The following is a 17,674-nucleotide window of genomic DNA, read 5'->3' as shown; positions in this document are numbered from 1 at the left end:
CTCTAGACCCTACTCTGCCCATCGTCCTCAGTGCGGGACTTTCCAACTTCAACTCCATACACTTTTCTACTTCTCAGTTCTAAAACGACAACTCCCAGCAGTGTTGTGCCAACCAGAGTTGTAGTCTCACAGCAGCTACAGCCCAAGAGTAACATCAACCTCCACTGCTGCCGAGGGGCGGAGCTACATCACGTGCCGTTTATCAGCAGGCCAGAAGGGGCGGGGCTCTGAGCGGGAGATGCGGAAGTGTTCCTGTCAGTCGGGGCCTGAGAACGATGTGAGCACTTCCGGCGGCTGGCGGTCTCCGTTCCCCGGGCTGGGATGTGAGGAGGGGCTGCGGCCGGGACAGGTAGTGTGAACAACGGCTGTTACTATGTGTACAAGTGTGGCCCAAACGTAGAGCTAATAAACCAGTGTTATATTTGTAGTGCATATAGTGTACAGTATACCTAAGTGACATCAACATACATGTAATATGTAACTACTGGCCCATGACTGCATGCTTATATACAGTACATGCCCAATATGCCCTCCTTTTACATTATATGTGCCAGTTTATATGATACATATATGTTCCACGTGTCGGCCTATATAATACGTATATACATTACACGTCTCGGTCTATATGATACGTATATACATTACACATCTCGGCCTATATGATACGTATATACATTACACGCCTCGGTCTATATGATACGTATATACATTACACGTGTCGGTTTACGTGATACGTATATACATTACACGTCTCTGCCTATATGATACGTATATACATTACACGTCTCGGTCTATATGATACGTATATACATTACACGTCTCGGTCTATATGATACGTAGATACATTACACGTCTCTGCCTATATGATACGTAGATACATTACACGTCTCTGCCTATATGATACGTAGATACATTACACGTCTCTGCCTATATGATACGTAGATACATTACACGTCTCTGCCTATATGATACGTATATACATTACACGTCTCGGTCTATATGATACGTATATACATTACACGTCTCTGCCTATATGATACGTATATACATTACACGTCTCTGCCTATATGATACGTATATACATTACACGTCTCGGTCTATATGATACGTATATACATTACACGTCTCGGCCTATATGATACGTATGTACATTACACGCCTCGGTCTATATGATACGTATGTACATTACACGCCTCGGTCTATATGATACGTATGTACATTACACGCCTCGGTCTATATGATACGTATATACATTACACGCCTCGGCCTATATGATACGTATATACATTACACGCCTCGGCGTATATGATGCGTATATACATTACACGCGTCGGCGTATATGATACGTATATACATTACACGCGTCGGCGTATATGATACGTATATACATTACACGCGTCGGCGTATATGATACGTATATACATTACACGCGTCGGCGTATATGATACGTATATACATTACACGCGTCGGCGTATATGATACGTATATACATTACACGCGTCGGTTTACATGATACGTATATACATTACACATCTCGGCCTATATGATACGTATATACATTAAACGACGTGTCGGCCTATATGATACGTATATACATTAAACGACGTGTGGGTCTATATGATACGTATATACCATACACAACGTGTCGGCCTAAATGATACGTATATACATTACACGTGTCGGCCTATATGATACGTATATACATTACACGTCTCGGCCTATATGATACGTATATACATTACACGTCTCGGCCTATATGATACGTATATACATTACACGACGTGTCGGCCTATATGATACGTATATACATTACACGTGTCGGACTATATGATACGTATATACATTACACGTCTCGGCCTATATGATACGTATATACATTACACGACGTGTCGGCCTATATGATACGTATATACATTACACGCCTCGGTCTATATGATACGTATATACATTACACGACGTGTCGGCCTATATGATACGTATATACATTACACGTGTCGGTCTATATGATACATATATACATTACACGTGTCGGACTATATGATACGTATAAACATTACACAACATGTCGGTCTATATGATACGTATATACATTACACGTGTCGGACTATATGATACGTATATACATTACACGTGTCGGACTATATGATGCGTATATACATTACACGTCTCGGTCTATATGATACGTATATACATTACACGTGTCGGACTATATGATACGTATAAACATTACACAACATGTCGGTCTATATGATACGTATATACATTACACAACGTGTCGGTCTATATGATACATATATACATTACACGTGTCGGACTATATGATACGTATAAACATTACACAACATGTCGGTCTATATGATACGTATATACATTACACAACGTGTCGGCCTATGATATGTATATACATTACACAACGTGTCGGCCTATATGATACGTATATACATTACACAACGTGTCGGCCTATGATATGTATATACATTACACAACGTGTCGGCCTATATGATACGTATATACATTACACAACGTGTCGGCCTATGATATGTATATACATTACACAACGTGTCGGCCTATATGATACGTATATACATTACACAACGTGTCGGCCTATGATATGTATATACATTACACAACGTGTCGGCCTATATGATACGTATATACATTACACAACGTGTCGGCCTATATGATATGTATATACATTACACAACGTGTCGGCCTATATGATACGTATATACATTACACAACGTGTCGGCCTATATGATACGTATATACATTACACAACGTGTCGGCCTATATGATATGTATATACATTACATGTGTCGCCGCTCTGCCCATCCGTATTAGTGATTGACAATGTAACTTTCGGATCCCAACCGTGTGCATCCTGCACTTTCTGCAGGCCCTATTGTAGAAGTGCCTACTCTTGTCCGCAAATCAGACATCTTTTGTTTTGTGGGGCCCTGGAATGGACATACAGATGCGGACAGCACACAGGTCTGCCATCCACATTTTTTGCGGGGCCCCGGAATGGACATTCGGATGCGGACAGCACACAGGTCTGCCATCCACATTTTTTGCGGCCCATTGAGATGAATGTTTCTGCATCCGACCCGCAAAAATAATGTAGTGGTGTCCATGAGGCCTGAAGTGCAGACGGAAAAAGAATGTATGGCAGCGCCCGTCCCCCGAGCACTACTGAAAGGAAACTCTTATGACGTGTTGGTTACAGTTGGTGCCTGTGGCTACATTCGGTAGGAACATTTCCTGATTCATATGCCAAATGTAACCACAAAACTTGAATGAGTAAAAGAAAGAAAGAAATATTTAGCCACGTGCACCACAAGCCGCCGTTGGGAATTTTGTCAATGTTTCATTATTGAAATTATTTTCCAGGTCAAAATGACAGAATCCTCGACGGAGCCCATTATAGGTAAGAGGCGTACAGCGGCTTAACAGAAAGAAGAAAGAAATGAAAGCGCAGAACTGGTGTCGTGCCTGAGGTGTTTGGCACCCGGGGCGGGTCCTTTCTCTTGCCCCCCCATACTTTAAAGGGGTTGTCCGGGTTCACAGTTGAACCTGGACATATCCCCCTTTTCAGCCCTCCGATCTCCCTGGTATAATCATCAGAGCGTTTCATGCGCTGAATTTCTCAGGACAAGGGCTTTTTTGCTTACATTTTTACACTGCTAGGCGGAGGCTTCTGCCTAGCAGTGTTCCGGGTGACGTCACCGGGCTTTAGCACTTCCCTAGCCTGTTTTACGGTATGTCGCCGGTTCTGCAGAAAAAGCCCTTGCCCTGCGCGGTTCAGCGCATGAAATGCTCTGATCTCAGAGGAGCTGCTTGGGTGATGCTGAGCTGTGCCCCTACAACAGGCATGCTCAACCTGCGGCTCCCTAGCTGTTGCAAAACTACAACTCCCAGCATGCCTGTACAGCCTACAGCAGGGTATTGTGGGAGTTGTAGTTTTACAACAGCTGGAGGGCCGCAGGTTGAGCATGCCTGCCCTACAATGTAAGACTTGTAGCCCCGCCCACTCTCCAGTCCTCTGCTTGCTGGAGGAGGCGAGCAGAGGACTGGGCCCGTGCTGGATACGGAAAAGAGGCATCCGGAGAAGGAGTCCTATAGCTGTTCATTTCTTACCTGACAGCCTGCTGTCTGCAACATGTGCTGTGGCGCCCCTTCACAGCTGGCACACAGAGCGAACCCCCACCTGACACGCCACTGCCTAGGACCACACGCCTCACTTGCGCAGACGTGTTTATGGCCTGTCCTAAAGCTGTCAGTGTAAAATCATTAAACCCCCCCCCCCTCTCTCTGAAGATAACCCCTGTGCTATAAGGGTGTATAAATATCACAAAAGGGTGTTCCTCGCCATGGGACCCCTCTCCCTCTTTTAGGGCTCATGCACAGGACTGTATGTATTTTGCAGTCCGTAAAAACTGATCCGCAAAAAATACGGATAACGTCTGTGTGCATTCCGTATTTCGCGGAACAGAACAGCTGGTCCCTAATAGAACAGTCCTATCCTTGTCCGGAATGCGGACAATAAGGCTCCATTCACATGTCTGAATAATGGGTCCGCATCCGTTCCGCAAATTGGGGAACGGGTGCGGACCCATTCATTCTCTATGAGGACGGAATGGATGCGGAGAGCACACTATGTGCTCTCCGCATTTCCGGAGCGCACCCACGATCTTCCGGTCAGCGGCTCTGGAAAAAAAAATAGAACATGTCCTATTCTTGTCCGCAATTGCGGACAGGAATAGGCAGTTCTATGGGGGAGCCGGCCGGGTGTATTGCGGATCCGCAATGCACTACGGATGTCTGAATGGACCCTAATAGGACATGTTCTATTTTTTTGCAGAACGGAAATACGGAAATGGAATGCACATGGAGTAACTTTTTTTTTTTTGGCGGACCTATTGAAATGAATGGTTCCGCATACGGTCCGCAAAAAAAACCCCGGACGGACACGGAAAGAAAATACGTTTGTGTGCATGAGCCCTTAGCCAGAGCAGAGAAAACTGCCAGCAGCTGGTACTCTGATGGACTCTTCCCAGCCCTGTGTGAATGAGGCCCAACTACGTGTGACCTCTACTATCATGACTCTCACAGGCTCTCCTCGCACTGAGGTTTTGAGAGGTGGGGTTCTTCTTAATCAGAAAAATTGTAACCAGTACATGTATGCTTTAAAGGGTGCTTGAGTTTTGGTAAACCTTTGATATGTCACAATGACTTTTCGAAAGTTTTGATCAGTGGGGGTCTGAGCGTTGAGACCCCCCTCCAATTTCTAGAATAGAGAGAGAGAAGCGCGCGCATATCACGTTCTTCCCTCACTTGCAGGCGACAAAATTGACTTCTGCAGCAAGGAGAGACAGTTCGATATGTGAGCGCTTCTCGGTCTAGGGATCGGTGGGGGTCTCACCGGTGAATACTATGACATCCAAAGTTTTACCAAAACCCAGTGGCCCTCCATGCCTGTATCAATGTTTGCAAGCATTTGTGTTGCTCCAAAGCATCTATAATTACAAATGAAGCAACTTTTGCAAGTAGTCCAAATTAAAGAAATATACCACATTTTGTGTATGCAGCTCCCACGCAGTCCTATGTGTCTTTACACCCTGCATAGTCGGATGCTGCAGTCCTGTGCCGCTCCCTGTCATCTACTAATCTGTCGAATGCATGTTAGGAAGAAGCACCATGCTGCAGAATCCATGGAGACACATAGGTCTGCATAGGAGCTGTATACACCTGCAGACATGCTGAAGTGACTTTGTTGGTTTGCGTTTTCATCATAGACTCCTTAGGGACGGTTACACTATATGCACTTGTGAACAGGGCCCCACAGTACTAATCATGCTGTGGGTGACAACATTACATCTTGGTTATTAACTGTGTTTTATTGTGTTCCTCTTCTAGCTTTAAAGAAATTGCACTCGTCTGGATTTGGTTGGAAAATGTAAGCGCGTGTTGGCCCCGGCAGGAAGTACACAGCTTATTCATGTCTGCGCGGTAGGTAAGTTATTGTCAGTAATCTTATTGGCACATCAGTACGGTGCTAGATGATGATACCAGCTGTGCTACCAGTACCCCACATGATGTGAATTCCCACTAGTCAACTTTTGGGTGACGCTGGGACAGGAGTTGATGGAGTGTACAACAGGCGTGGGCCCCAGTCTCTTCTATGGGATTGTGAATGTCATGTGACCCACTTGTCAATACAGGTAGCCTCAACTGGCGTGGGCCCTAGTCACTTCTATGGGATTGTGAATGTCACATGACCCCCTTATCAACACAGGTAGCCTCAACTGGCGTGGGCCCCAGTCACTTCTATGGGATTGTGAATGTCACATGACCCCCTTATCAACACAGGTAGCCTCAACTGGCGTGGGCCGCAGTCACTTCTATGGGATTGTGAATGTCACATGACCCCCTTATCAACACAGGTAGCCTCAACTGGCGTGGGCCGCAGTCACTTCTATGGGATTGTGAATGTCACATGACCCCCTTATCAACACAGGTAGCCTCAACTTGCGTGGGCCCCAGTCACTTCTATGGGATTGTGAATGTCACATGACCCCCTTATCAACACAGGTAGCCTCAACTGGCGTGGGCCCCAGTCACTTCTATGGGATTGTGAATGTCACATGACCCCCTTATCAACACAGGTAGCCTCAACTGGCGTGGGCCCCAGTCACTTCTATGGGATTGTGAATGTCATGTGACCCCCTTATCAACAGGGGTAGCCTCAACTGGCGTGGGCCGCAGTCACTTCTATGGGATTGTGAATGTCACATGACCCCCTTATCAACACAGGTAGCCTCAACTTGCGTGGGCCCCAGTCACTTCTATGGGATTGTGAATGTCATGTGACCCCCTTATCAACAGGGGTAGCCTCCAGCAGATGAAATCTTTAGGCCAAGCTGGATCGTCCCGAGACTTTCTGTACTGGGTGTCTCGAGCCGGTGCTATATAGTAGACACCTCAAATTTTGGGTGTAAAATGGAGGAAAACAATAAAGTATATTACAAAAATTAGTAATATGGCATTTATGGTTTATAATAACATTCTTTAAAAGGCTAGGCACACTTTAAGAAGTGGACCATCACATTGTTCATACAGGTTGCTTTCCAGGTTTCTATGGAATTCAAAATTACACATAAATCCACATTGAAAAGTAACATTGCATTGCCCTCCTACTGCTCTGACAGTCTAAGTGTCAGTCTTCACTGCACTCTTGCTTCCCATTCATGCTGCAGAAAGTTGAGAATGAACACTAAAGGGTTTGTCCCTAGATTCCAACTTTCTCATGATCGTTGGAAGTCCTAGTCCTAGAGGTCAAACCCCACCCCTTTGCTCATGAGGACAGTGGTTCTTTGCCCCCCCTCGTCCAGTATCAATGGAGTGGTGGCTCCATTCATCTATATGGGACTGCTGAAGAGGAGCCGAGTTCAGCGCTTTGCTATCTTCGGCGGTCCCATAGAGATGATGTGAGCGTCGGCACTCATGCACGATCCCAGCTCCATTCGTATAGGGGACAGGATCCCTGTTCTCATGATTTGGCAGCACTCCCAGCAGTTGAATCACCACTACCATTTCAACGCCTCTCCCCTACACTGTGGATAGGGTTATAAGTGCAATACTTGCAACAAGCCCTTCAAAGAGGCTGTCCATGCCTGGTATGACATGTCCTAAATAAAATGACTCGTACATGACATTTTCTATGTGTCGAATGGTTGCCTCTACGGTTGTCTCACCTGTTTTTTCTCTTCTGGGTAACATGCATGATTTTAGAAAGTAATAAAATAGAAAACTCCAGTCGTATTTTTGTCAATTGATATTCTGTTTATTTTGACGTGCGGCTTTAAAGTGACGTTTCGGCCCAGAAGGCCTTTATCAAACCTCTGCCGCTGTAGGGAGCTGTGTCAATATATGCTGCGCAAGGCTTGGTGATGGCGTGTGTCCACACGCCTCTCTGGGGGATGCGCCTTACGGGGTGGGAACCCGACTCCAAGTGATTACTTCCAGAGTGCCAGGAGGTTATATCTTCACTTGATTTTAGAAAGTGTGGCAGAGTATGTCCTGCACAACTCCTTGGTTCTCACCCACGTATGGGGCAATGCTGCAGCCGTAGTCTATGTAGGGTGTCGGTGTAACCCTTTAATAACCTGGGCTATGAAACACACCTTGTAAAACTAGTATAGACAGTATGGGGTTTAACCAGTGGCGTACATAGAGAAGTAAGGGCCCCATTACAAGGATCAAACACCCCCCCCCCCCCCCACAGGACAAAAGGGTTTCTGCCTAGACCCTTCAATGACCCTTGGGCCCTTTTTCCACAGTTTTATTTGCTAAATGTTGTTCCTTTAGACTGGGTAGAGTCCTGACCAAGTGTTCACCTCCAGTAGAAGAGGAGATAATCCGAACTAAGACTGGGCCCCCTCTGGTTCTGGACCCCATAGCAGTCGCATGGTCTGCCGCTATGGTAGTTACACCCCTGGTAGTTACACCAGGATGTGTTTGTGGTCTCCACATGTGTTTTTTCAGGGGTCTCCTTGACACCATATCAGTGATTGAACTGGGTAGACAAACGTACATCCTACTAGATCCATTAGGACAGGTACCTTTTGCAACCATTGAGGTTCTTCACCACCTTTGTGTTTCCTTCCTTGTAGAACCACAGAGCACTTGTGATGAGATGGAGCCTGGAATGAACACTTTCCGTGTCGAGTTTCCAGATTTCTCAAATACCATCCTCCAGAAGCTGAATCAGCAGCGCCAACTGGGACAGTTATGTGACATTTCCATTGTGGTACAAGGCCACCTCTTTCGAGCCCACAAAGCCGTCTTGGCAGCCAGCTCCCCATATTTTTGTGACCAAGTTTTGCTTAAAAACAGCAGGAGGGTGGTACTTCCTGACGTCATGAACCCCAGGGTCTTTGAGAACATCCTCTTGTCCTCATACACTGGAAGGCTGGCATTGCCCCCTCAGGAGATTGTAAGCTATCTGACTGCAGCAAGTTTCCTTCAGATGTGGCATGTCGTAGACAAGTGCACGGAGCTCCTGGAAAGTAACCCAACGCTTTTGTGCCAGAAATCCAGCATCAGTAATGACCACCAGTCTCCCAGCAGCAGCAATTACAACGGTATAGGCGAAAGCTTCGAGATTTCGTGTGCCCAGCCAGAGTTTAGGAAGGGTGAGGAGATACAAGATGGTGAAAATGAAGATGACAGCCCAAAGGATGATGAACTATCGTCTCAACTCACTGAACATGAATACCTGCCCAGCAACTCTTCCACTGAGCACGACCAGTTGAGTACAGAGATGGCCAGCCAAGATGGGGAAGAGGGTGCCAGCGACAGTGCCGACTATCACTATTCCCGTCCTCTGTACATCAAGCCAAGCATCATGGCTCACAAACGGTGGGTCCACGTAAAGCCCGAAAGGTTTGAGCAGGAATGTGAAGGTGTGGAAGTGCACCCACCCTTTGAGGACCATGTTTCAGAGTCTGTCAACTTGACACAGGCTGACCCTCCTATCCAGTCTTCAGGTGTTGTAGACAGTTTTGAGTTCTGTAATAAGAAGGTAGCAGAGCCGGAAGGACACGGCAGCGGCAACAACAACAACCGTTACAACGACCATGTTGATTTTTACGGATCATCTATGGAAGAGTTTTCGGCAGAACGTGAGGAACATCTTGAGGGACACGGCACAGAAAGCACCTCAGGAGGCTTTGGGGAAGGCTTGGATGTTTCTACCGGTATTAAAGAAGAATCGTCATCCTCTGGCTTTACTGCAGTCGTCTATAAACTGTATCCTTGCCAGTGCGGAAAAAGCTTTACGCACAAGAGCCAGCGGGATAGACACATGAGCATGCACCTCGGCCTCCGACCTTATGGATGCGGGGTGTGCGGTAAGAAGTTCAAAATGAAGCATCACTTGGTCGGCCACATGAAAATACATACTGGGATTAAGCCTTATGAGTGCAATATATGTGGCAAGCGCTTTATGTGGAGGGACAGTTTTCATCGACACGTAACTTCTTGTACCAAGTCCTACCATGCTTCGAAAGGAGAGCAGGCCCAGGCCGAGAGCTAAACCCGGCTGTGTCTTTGTATACTCGTGTACAGGAAGAAGCCTCTCACCATCCCTTTTGGCTTAGCAAACACTATACAAAATACGTTCAAGCAATAAGCAAGTTACAAAGTCCGCAATAGTAATTTCAATTTGGTGTCTGCTATTGGAACAAGAGCCAAACTGATGAAATATTACCAGGGTAAAAGCTATAGGTATATGTGACACGTGAAGGGGACATTCCATGACCAAGCATCCCTATAAAATGGGTTGTTTCATGTGGATATCCCTTTTTGGAAATTAAGCTGATCCTGTGATCACCTGAGATCATCAGGGGATGTTGCTCCCAGCCGTGTGGTTTTTCTGCAGCGGCCACTACTGGGGAAATGTAGTATTGCATGCCATGCAAAGTAATGGCAGTCCTTCTAATATATATGGACAGGCGTTTCTAGTTGCCCTGGTTCATAGAGAGGGAGGGGTGCCAAGCGGAGGAACCCCCTTGATGACGATACGCCGTAATAAGGTATATAGATAGTGAGTAAGGGGTTCCCAGGGAGCTCTTCTAGCGTTTACCCTATTATTCCATACTACAAACTAACAGAAAAAATTACATTATTTATTTTAATTTTTTCTTATTCATATTTTTCATTTTTTTTTTTTTTTTTTGGAACATTTGAGAGATTTCCACCTATGTTATGTTATCATTTTAGGGATTCTCTGCTTTCACATGCCCTAGTAGGGCAAACAATTTCATTTTTGAGTAATTTTTATTTCTTTTTGTAAATCACAATAGCAGGCACCAAATTCTGGTCCTAAGCCTCCCCCTATTGCTGGTTAGACCATTGGGTCTCGTAAATTCTGTCTGATAATCCTGTCTGTGCTTGGACGATGGGAAGCAATGGAAGCGATACTTGACCACAGAGACGTGATCACATTGCATCTTTACTGGGAATAATCCTAAGTTTGTAACACAGAATGTGTGTAATTTTTTTTAATTTTTTTGGTATTTTTATTTTATTTATAATATGACTAATTGCACCTTTTTATTTTGCGTGCACTGTAATGTACAATGCACCATGGAAAACCTTTCTATTGCAATATTTGGAGGACAAGTCTGTAATAATATTTGCCCCTTATGTTGGAAGCTGACACAAAGACCTTCAGGCCCTTTCTAAATGTATTACGGTATTGTGTGACTCTGTGGGCAAAAGCTAAAAAAAAAAAATCGGAGGTGCCCACCCTACTCTACAAATTCTCACTGATGTGATGTGGTTCCCATTCTCAACAGTGTTGCAGCTCGCCTGCTCATACTGGTTACTGGCAGTGCCCTGGAACCTGTATAGGGAATGACTCGCTGCACATATATGCATATTGAGTCATTCCTTATACTGGTTCCTGGGCAGGTCACGTCAGCTGCTGAGTGGCTTGGCAGGGGATACAAAGGTGTGAAGTTAGCAGTACGGTGGGCACTTTAAGTAATGGGGTGTCACAGCACTTTTTTTGGACACTTCTGGAAGACGTGGTATTTGCTAAGTGTCAAACTGGTAAGTAGGCAAGAAGCGTTTGCTTGTTCTCTGCCCCTTATGAAGAGCGTTGTATTCCTACAGGCCATATCATTATAGGATCATCCCTTTCTGAACAGGTTTCGTGTAACCCCCTTCCCCCACACTGGTTATAGCTGTTCAATAGTCCACAGATTGGTATTGTTTAGTGGTCCCTATTGATGAGTGGTCAGCCATCTGACAATTGTACATTAGTCCTAACAGATGACTTTCTATTGTCTCCAATTTGGACATAAGCTGAAATAGATAGCACTTACTTGAATAATATACATATACATATATATATATATTAGTTCGTTATGAAGGTTGTTTAAAAGCGTATGTTTGCAATTGCGGCAGGTCTCCGAGATGAAGCCAGCTGAAACTCACCTCTACTATAACTATTGCGGATGACATTGTCACATGTCGTGTATTTTCACCTAGATATAATCTACTCGGATATATAATGTACTCATATGCTCATCTTCTACTCCATTCACATCCAGAGCTGCATTTGTAATTCTCCAGGTTGCTGCTTCTTGGAATATGCCAGTATAGTTCTGTCTTACACCGCCCCAGTGGCTTGGCTGAGCTCGTATATTGCCCTGCGCTGTGTCGTGTATTGCATTTAGGAAGATGTACAGTTGCAAGAAAAAGTATGTGAACCCTTTGGAATGATCTGGATTTCTGCACAAATTGGTTGTAAAATATGATCTGATCTTCATCTAAGTCACAACAATAGACAATCACAGTCGGCTTAAACTAATAACACACAAAGAGTTAAATGTCACCATGTTTTTATTGAACACACCATTTAAACAGTCACAGTGCAGGTGGAAAAAGTATGTGAACCCTTGGATTTAATAACTGGTTGAACCTCCTTTGGCAGCAATAACTTCAGCCAAACGTTTCCTGTAGTTGCAGATCAGACGTGCACAACGGTCAGGAGTAATTCTTGACCATTCCTCTTTACAGAAATGTTCTTGGGATGTCTGGTGTGAATCGCTTTCTTGAGGTCATGCCACAGCATCTCAATCGGGTTGAGGTCAGGACTCTGACTGGGCCGCTCCAGAAGGAGTATTTTCTTCTGTGTAAGCCATTGTGTTGTTGATTTACTTCTATGCTTTGGGTCGTTGTCCTGTTGCAACACCCATCTTCTGTTGAGCTTCAGTTGGTGGACAGATGGCCTTAAAGGGGTTCTGCACTTTCATTTAACAGGATAGATCATCAGCTTCTGATCGGCAGGGGTCCGACACCCGAGACCTCCGCCGATCAGCTGTTTGAGAAGGCAGCAGCGCCGCAGCCTTCTCACTGTTTACTGCCGGGCCACTGACGTCACGACTAGTATCAACTAGCGTGGGCGGGGCTAAGCTCCATTCAAGTGAACAGAGCTTAGCCGCGCTCAGGCGAGTTGATACTAGTCGTGACGTCAGTGGGCCGGCGGTAAACAGTGAGAAGCCCGCGCCGCTGCCTTCTCAAACAGCTGATCGGCGGTGGTCCCGGGTGTCGGATCCCCGCTGATCAGAAGCTGATGATCTATCCAGAGGATAGATCATCAGTTAAATGAAAGTGAAGAACCCCTTTAAGTTCTCCTGCAAAATGTCTTGATAAACTTGGGAATTCACTTTTCCTTCGATGATGGCAATCCGTCCAGGCCCTGACGCAGCAAAGCAGCCCCAAACCATGATGCCCCCACCACCGTACTTCACAGTAGGGATGAGGTTTTGATGCTGCTGTGCCTCTTTTTCTCCACACATAGTGTTGTGTGTTTCTTCCAAACAACTCAACTTTGGTTTCATCTGAATATTTTGCCAGTACTGCTGCGGAACATCCAGGTGCTCTTGTGCAAACTGTAAATGTGCAGCAATGTTTTTTTTGGACAGCAATGGCTTCCTCTGTGGTATCCTCCCATGAAATCCATTCTTGTTTAGTGTTTTACATATCGTAGATTCACTAACAGGGATGTTAGCATATGCCAGAGACTTCTGTAAGTCTTTAGCTGACACTCTAGGATTCTTCTTCACCTCATTGAGCAGTCTGCGCTGTGCTCTTGCAGTCATCTTTACAGGACGGCCGCTCCTAGGGAGAGTAGCAGAAGTGCTGAACTTTCTCCATTTATAGACAATTTGTCTTACCATGGACTGATGAACAGCAAGGCTTTTGGAGATACTTTTATAACCCTTTCCAGCTTTATGCAAGTCAACAGTTCATAATCATAGGTCTTCTGAGAGCTCTTTTGTGCGAGGCATCATTCACATCAGGCAATGCTTCTTGTGAAAAGCAAACCCAGAACTGGTGTGTGTTTTATAGGGCAGCTGTAACCAACACCTCCAATCTCATCTCATTGCTTGGACTCCAGTTGGCTGACACCTCACTCCAATTAGCTCTTGGAAATGTCATTAGTCTAGGGGTTCACATACTTTTTTCACCTGCACTGTGAATGTTTACATGGTGTGTTCAATAAAAACATGGTAACATTTAATTATTTGTGTGTTTATTAGGTTAAGCAGACTGTGATTGTCTATTGTGACTTAGATGAAGATCAGATCACATTTTATGACCAATTTGTGCAGAAATCCAGATCATTCCAAAGGGTTCACATACTTTTTCTTGCAACTGTAGTTTGTCTACACAGGACCAGTGTTTGGTTGAATCATTAGATCTCCAGAAGATGTCATCCCTGGGCTGTGAAGGTACAGACTTGTGAACACAGCTTTAGATGTGACTGGAGAATAAGAGATGATATACTGCTAAGTAAAGCAAGGTACAAAATATGTAGAAGATATCTAGTCTGGACTTGGTTGTCCTAGGTCTTGGTCTCAGTTGTAATGGTTTTAGCTTGTGCAATGCAGTTAATGTTCCTCTATAAGATCTCTATCTGAAGGCAACATAGGTTTGACGAGGAGGCGCTGTGCTCAGGAATATATAGTTTTGTAGGATTTAATTTAGTATTTTCATTTCTGTCAGGACTCCTAGTGAAAGCCTGTGATGGGGAGGAGTCACAAGTCAAGATTATAGGCTTTTCCTATGAGTAATTTGGGGATGCAGGACTCGCAGGCTTTGTCTATGAATAGTGGAGGGATGCAGGACTCACAGGATTTCTCTATCAGAAGGGGGGGGGGGGGATACAGGACTCCCAGATGTTCTCTATGAGTAGTCGGGGATGCAGGACTTACAGGCTTTCTCTATGAGTAGTCGGGGATGCAGGACTTACAGGCTTTCTCTATGAGTAGTCGGGGATGCAGGACTCCCAGACGTTCTCTATGAGTAGTCGGGATGCAGGACTTACAGGCTTTCTCTAGGAGTAGTCGGGGATGCAGGACTCCCAGACGTTCTCTATGAGTAGTCGGGATGCAGGACTTACAGGCTTTCTCTAGGAGTAGTCGGGGATGCAGGACTTACAGGCTTTCTCTATGAGTGGTCAGGGATGCAGGACTCAGGCTTTCTCTAGTAGTAGTTGCGGATGCAGGACTTACAGGCTTTCTCTATGAGTGGTCAGGGATGCAGGACTCAGGCTTTCTCTAGTAGTAGTTGCGGATGCAGGACTTACAGGCTTTCTCTATGAGTGGTCAGGGATGCAGGACTCAGGCTTTCTCTAGTAGTAGTTGCGGATGCAGGACTTACAGGCTTTCTCTATGAGTGGTCAGGGATGCAGGACTCAGGCTTTCTCTAGGAGTAGTCGCGGATACAGGACTTACAGGCTTTCTCTATGAGGGGTCAGGGATGCAGGACTCAGGCTTTCTCTAGTAGTAGTCGCGGATGCAGGACTACCAGACGTTCTCTATGAGTAGTCAGGGATGCAGGACTTACAGGCTTTCTCTAGGAGTAGTCGCGGATGCAGGACTTACAGGCTTTCTCTATGAGTAGTCGGGGGATGCAGGACTCAGGCTTTCTCTAGGAATAGTCGCGGATACAGGACTTACAGGCTTTCTCTATGAGTGGTCAGGGATGCAGGACTCAGGCTTTCTCTAGTAGTAGTCGCGGATGCAGGACTCACAGGCTAAATCCTAGAGAACTATACATTCCCCATATATCCCTGAGCTCAGCTTCTCCCCCTCTATCTTACTCTGTCCCCAGATACAACCTGTTGGCTCTCCAGTGGACAGAGCTGTGTTTACAGGAAGTGAAGTATTCTTCAGAGCCTACTCTGCTGTATTATTTGGTCTCCTGAATGACTGCCACATACAATTTTAGAATTGCTGTTTGCACAGCAAGTTGAGCCTTTCTTGGCTTGGCTCTTATTTGTTTACATAATGACGAGAAAGTCTTTTCAGCTAAACTGATAATAATAATAGTAATAATAATATATAATAGCATTAATAAGTCTAAATGTATTTATGGTTTGATGCTCTGGCCTGCGTGCTAGAGTCATAACTTTTGCAACCAATTGTTCTATTACTCCAGTGCGTGGACCATGACTATTTGCATTTTTTTTCTAGATGCACTGGAGAAATAATAAGAAACCTTGGTGCAGACATGCACCTACTCAGAGGTAGGTTTTGCACAAAGGGTGAGGAGATATTCCAAAAGTATAGGATCTGTCTCAATCCGTTACTTCACTTTATCATTGGCTGAATTTTGTCTCTTTTCCTTAGGGATTCAACTATATGAGTAGCTACAGCTTAGCTGCATTATTTACCGGTGTGTCTAGTAGTCTGAAATCCACCTCCCGTCTCAGAGGCTCAGGCTACTGTTCTGTACCTCCACCATGCTTTATACTGCAGCCTTATTGGCTGCTGTGTATAAGCATAAGACCATCACAGACTTTCAGGAAGGCCATGCATGAGGAGCTGATGTTCCTTGATACAAGCAAATTATGTCGCCTGAGAGATCAGAAGATAGCACCCTCTGATATCAGGGAATTAGGCGCAAGTGCAGCAGAATTTATGTCGTGTCGAGCGTTTCTTTAAGCAGCTGGTGTGTAAGGCTACTTTCACACTGGCGTTTTGCCTTTCCGTTTGTGAGATCCGTTCAGGGCTCTCACAATCGGTCCGAATCAGTTTTGCCCTAATGCATTCTGAATGGAAAAGGATCCGCTGAATGGAAAAGGATCCGTTTGCCTCCGATCAGTCTCCATTCCGCTTGCAGCGTTGTGCTGTCCGCTTGACGAAACTGAGCCAAACGGATCCGTCCTGGCACACAATGTAAGTCAATGGGGACGGATCCGTTTTCTCTGACACAATAGAAAATGGATCTGCCCCCCATTGACTTTCAATGAAGTTCATGACGGATCCGTTTTGTCTATAGAAGACATGATACAACCGGATCCGTTCATGTCGGATGCATGCGGTTGTATTATTGTAACGGAAGAGTTTTTGCTGATCCATGAGGGATCCGCAAAAAACGCTAGTGTGAAAGTAGCCTTACATGCACAGCTGCAAGCAGTATTGCCTGAGGCAGGCAGGGGTCCCATGAAAGCACTTTGTATTTATGATTTAGTGTGTCAGTTTTGCTTGTGTAGTTATTATTACACTATTATATAAGTATATGGTTTACATATTTGTTTTAATGTTCTCCAATTGAAGTAAGCTCCTTCAGCACATGCCACGGTCCTCATTAATGGCCCTGAACCTCCACATGACAGGTCAGAAAATATAGAAAGGACTAGGTGTCTGTTTATGGAGGGTGCAGTCATGTGACCTGAGACTGCAGTGTTGTCATGTGACCTGAGACTGCAATCAGTGCTGGTGGACAGTTGTGACTCTATTCTCTTGCAGTTATGGCCCTTACTGTATTTTCCATTGTATTCTGGAGTAACCCTTTTAAGGTTGTCCGGGTGTTTAATATCAATGACCTATTCCGGGGATATCAGATTAATGGGGGTCTGAGCGCCGACGATCAGCTGTTTTCTCTGAGCGCGGCTGCCTCGTCGCCGCTTGCCAAGCACATCGCCGTACGTTGCATAGTGGTTGTGCTTGGTACTGCAGCTCAGCTTCGTTCAATTGAATGGGACGGAGCTGCGCCTAGGCCATGTGACTGGTGAACGTTATGTCACATGGCCTAGGAAGCCAGTAGTCAGACCCCCGCGAGGATAGGCCATCAATATCAAAATCTTTAATGG

The 17,674-nt window shown here is 45.3% G+C and overlaps 1 protein-coding gene across 4 annotated transcripts; it reads left to right on the top strand.

Moving 5' to 3' along the window:
• The first annotated feature begins 225 nt into the window (after positions 1-225).
• ZBTB43 (zinc finger and BTB domain containing 43) lies at positions 226-16,653 on the top strand. 4 transcript variants are annotated; one of them, XM_044268569.1, is made up of 5 exons: positions 226-349; positions 3,391-3,427; positions 5,917-6,013; positions 8,673-9,911; positions 16,053-16,653. In XM_044268569.1, exons 4-5 carry the CDS (start codon positions 8,696-8,698, stop codon positions 16,067-16,069), a joined length of 1,233 nt encoding a protein of 410 aa, XP_044124504.1. In that variant the 5' UTR covers positions 226-349; positions 3,391-3,427; positions 5,917-6,013; positions 8,673-8,695; the 3' UTR covers positions 16,070-16,653. The 4 variants fall into 4 exon arrangements, with proteins under 4 accessions (XP_044124504.1, XP_044124503.1, XP_044124501.1 ...); XM_044268568.1 differs by lacking the exon at positions 16,053-16,653 and having other exon boundaries at positions 5,917-6,009; positions 8,673-12,280; XM_044268566.1 differs by lacking the exon at positions 16,053-16,653 and having other exon boundaries at positions 8,673-12,280.
• The last annotated feature ends 1,021 nt before the right edge of the window (positions 16,654-17,674 follow it).

This window comes from Bufo gargarizans, chromosome 9 (genome assembly GCF_014858855.1).
Source record: "Bufo gargarizans isolate SCDJY-AF-19 chromosome 9, ASM1485885v1, whole genome shotgun sequence".
NCBI classification, from domain to species: Eukaryota; Metazoa; Chordata; class Amphibia; order Anura; family Bufonidae; genus Bufo; species Bufo gargarizans.
This window is presented reverse-complemented; position numbering and strand designations above follow the sequence as displayed.